Raw genomic sequence first — 2,323 nt, 5'->3', positions numbered from 1 at the left:
AATGAAGTCAATAAATTATTACATTTATTTATTTATCTATACTAATGCATTTCATTCGAAGCATTTTAAGATGCAGTACAATTGTTTGGCATAACTTTATCAACAATTTTGGTACCCCTCATTAGCAGTCAAGAACCTTAAATATCTTTTAACTTATTGCACACAGGACATGTCCTCAGCTGTGCTTTAGCTAGACACGTAAAAAGGCAAAAAAATAAATAAATATACCTTCATAGAGGCAGCAACCAGCACTTACTTTACAGTAAAGGCAGAGCAAGTAGATTGAACAGCATTTCTTAAAATACCCAAATATGCTGAGAAATCTACAGAAATACTTTATTTAGACTCTGGAAATATGATGTCGTAGCTGACTGTTTCTTAAAAGGCTTCCCATAGCTGTATGATGCACAGAGGAACCAGAAGATTAAGCCAAGGATAACCCAGCAGAAACACACTGATGGCAGAGCAGGGCTCAACGCTGTCTGGAAGGCAAAGACAAGTTTAGGTTTAGGCAGAGAAAGTATTCATTCTAGTTTTATATAGTGACACCATAGAGCTGCTGTACCTAATTCAACAAACAGAGTCTTCTGGATCTTGGTTACTTTGCAAATGAAAGTTGTATTCTCAGAGATGGCAAAGCTCATAATGGTCAGCCTGAATCCGTATGGTTCAAGCTCTGTCACAAATGTGTTATGCCTGAACTTGGGTTCAGGCATGATTCCAGAGATGTTGGTGTTTATGATGATCTCCTTTTGGCCTTTGGACATGGAGAACTCATAGTCTGTGTGGTAGTTGGGTCTGGGCTCCAGAAGGCAGTCCACTCTGAGGTCATTATCTTCCTCTTGGCATACTGTAATTACACTCTCTTCATCCTGACACAACACTGGGATCATCAGAACTGAAGATGAGAAATCATAAGTCCTGTTATTTACACTGTAAAAAATTATTGTGATTTTAACAGTAAAAGACTGTAAAAATATTACAGTAAAAACCTGTTAATTGGATAACAGTAAGTTTCCATACTATATACGGTGAATAAATGTACAGTAAATTACTGTTAGAAATAGGGTTTTTGGAAGTGAAAAATAAAAAGTCATTGTATAATTTACAGTGAAAAACCTTAAATTGACACTCTCAGAATTCCCTGAATGACACTTCATATTTGATGGGGGGTTTTTTTGTTTAAATAACTATGTTTCTTCTTAGTTTTTTCTTATTAGTTGTGTACATTAGGGTTTTATCTTACATTTAAGGTTGTTAAATTAATGTTATTGCATTATTTCAGTATCATGTGTGTTACCATGATGGTGTTTAGTGTTTGTGTGAATGAGACTGTGCACCTTCTATATATAAATATTGCCTTCCTCAGCTCGTAGAAGAGCTGTTTGTGATGAGCTTTGGTTCAACATGTGACTTTCTCATCGCCACCTGTTTTTGGTGGTTATCAGTGCATTACATTGGTTCAAAACAGATATTAGTACTTCAATATGTTGGTTTATTAATATTACATCAGTTAATGAAATACGGTATGTTATTGTGAATTTAAGTTAAGTCTGTAAAACCTAAAATGTAGCTACCATATTTTTAACGGTAAAGTTCTGGCAACCACAGCTGCCAGTATTTTACCTTAAATGTCACAGATTTTTTTACAGTGTAGATATTTGCATATGTGCATGATGCTTTGTAAACATTACTGTAAAGTCAACAGTTCAGCAGTTATTTATTTTTTATTTTATGTTAAAAAGTTCTCACAAAAAATATAGTTGTTATCATATGCTCAATCTCATGCCTCCTTTTTGTCCTGGATGCTCTTTTCCATTTAACAAAAGTGAGTCGGTAAAGCTAAATGAAAAAAAAAAAATGTACAGAGAGGTCTACTTTTTTTAGCTGTACATGAGGTAATGTATTATTGATTGTGATACATTTTTGTATTCATAGAAAAGTATACTTTTATATTTATTTATTTATTTAGTCATTTAGCAGACGCTTTTATCCAAAGCGACTTACAAATGAGGACAATAAAAGCAGTCAAAACTAACAAAAGAGCAACAATATATAAGTGCAAATGACAAGTCTCGTATATATATATTTATATATTATATTATATATTATGGTATTAGAATTTCTTTTTCTTTCTTTTGTTATTATCAGTGTTGAAAACAGTTGTGCTGCTTAACATTTTTGTGAAAACCAAAATAAAATCTTTCAGCATTCTTCGCTGAGAAAGTTCAAAAGAACAGCAGAACTTGAGTAACATTTTAAATGTCTTCACTGTCACTTTTGATCAATTCAGTTTATCAGTTTTGTTTTAATGAACAGGTGA

At 32.9% G+C, this 2,323-nt stretch overlaps 1 protein-coding gene across 1 annotated transcript; it reads right to left on the bottom strand.

Moving 5' to 3' along the window:
* Positions 1–894, bottom strand: LOC107551638 (thy-1 membrane glycoprotein-like). The gene is made up of 2 exons (XM_016233323.1): positions 566–894; positions 1–482 (listed from the first exon to the last, which is right to left on the bottom strand). The coding sequence occupies exons 1-2, from the start codon at positions 891–893 to the stop codon at positions 379–381; spliced, it is 432 nt and encodes a 143-aa protein (XP_016088809.1). The 5' UTR covers position 894; the 3' UTR covers positions 1–378.
* Positions 895–2,323: the final 1,429 nt, after the last annotated feature.

Source organism: Sinocyclocheilus grahami, unplaced genomic scaffold (genome assembly GCF_001515645.1).
Source record: "Sinocyclocheilus grahami isolate Dianchi unplaced genomic scaffold, SAMN03320097.WGS_v1.1 scaffold428.1, whole genome shotgun sequence".
NCBI classification, from domain to species: domain Eukaryota; kingdom Metazoa; phylum Chordata; class Actinopteri; order Cypriniformes; family Cyprinidae; genus Sinocyclocheilus; species Sinocyclocheilus grahami.
The sequence above is the reverse complement of the archived record's forward strand: the minus strand, read 5'-3'. Positions and strand labels throughout refer to the sequence as shown.

Bases quoted from the DNA above. Each gene is read 5' to 3' on its own strand.
- LOC107551638 (XM_016233323.1), bottom strand. From the start codon at position 893: ATGATCCCAGTGTTGTGTCAGGATGAAGAGAGTGTAATTACAGTATGC. The intron at 483-565 runs GTACAGCAGCTC...TTTGCCTTCCAG, and splicing joins GACTCTGTTTGTTGAATTAG to ACAGCGTTGAGCCCTGCTCT.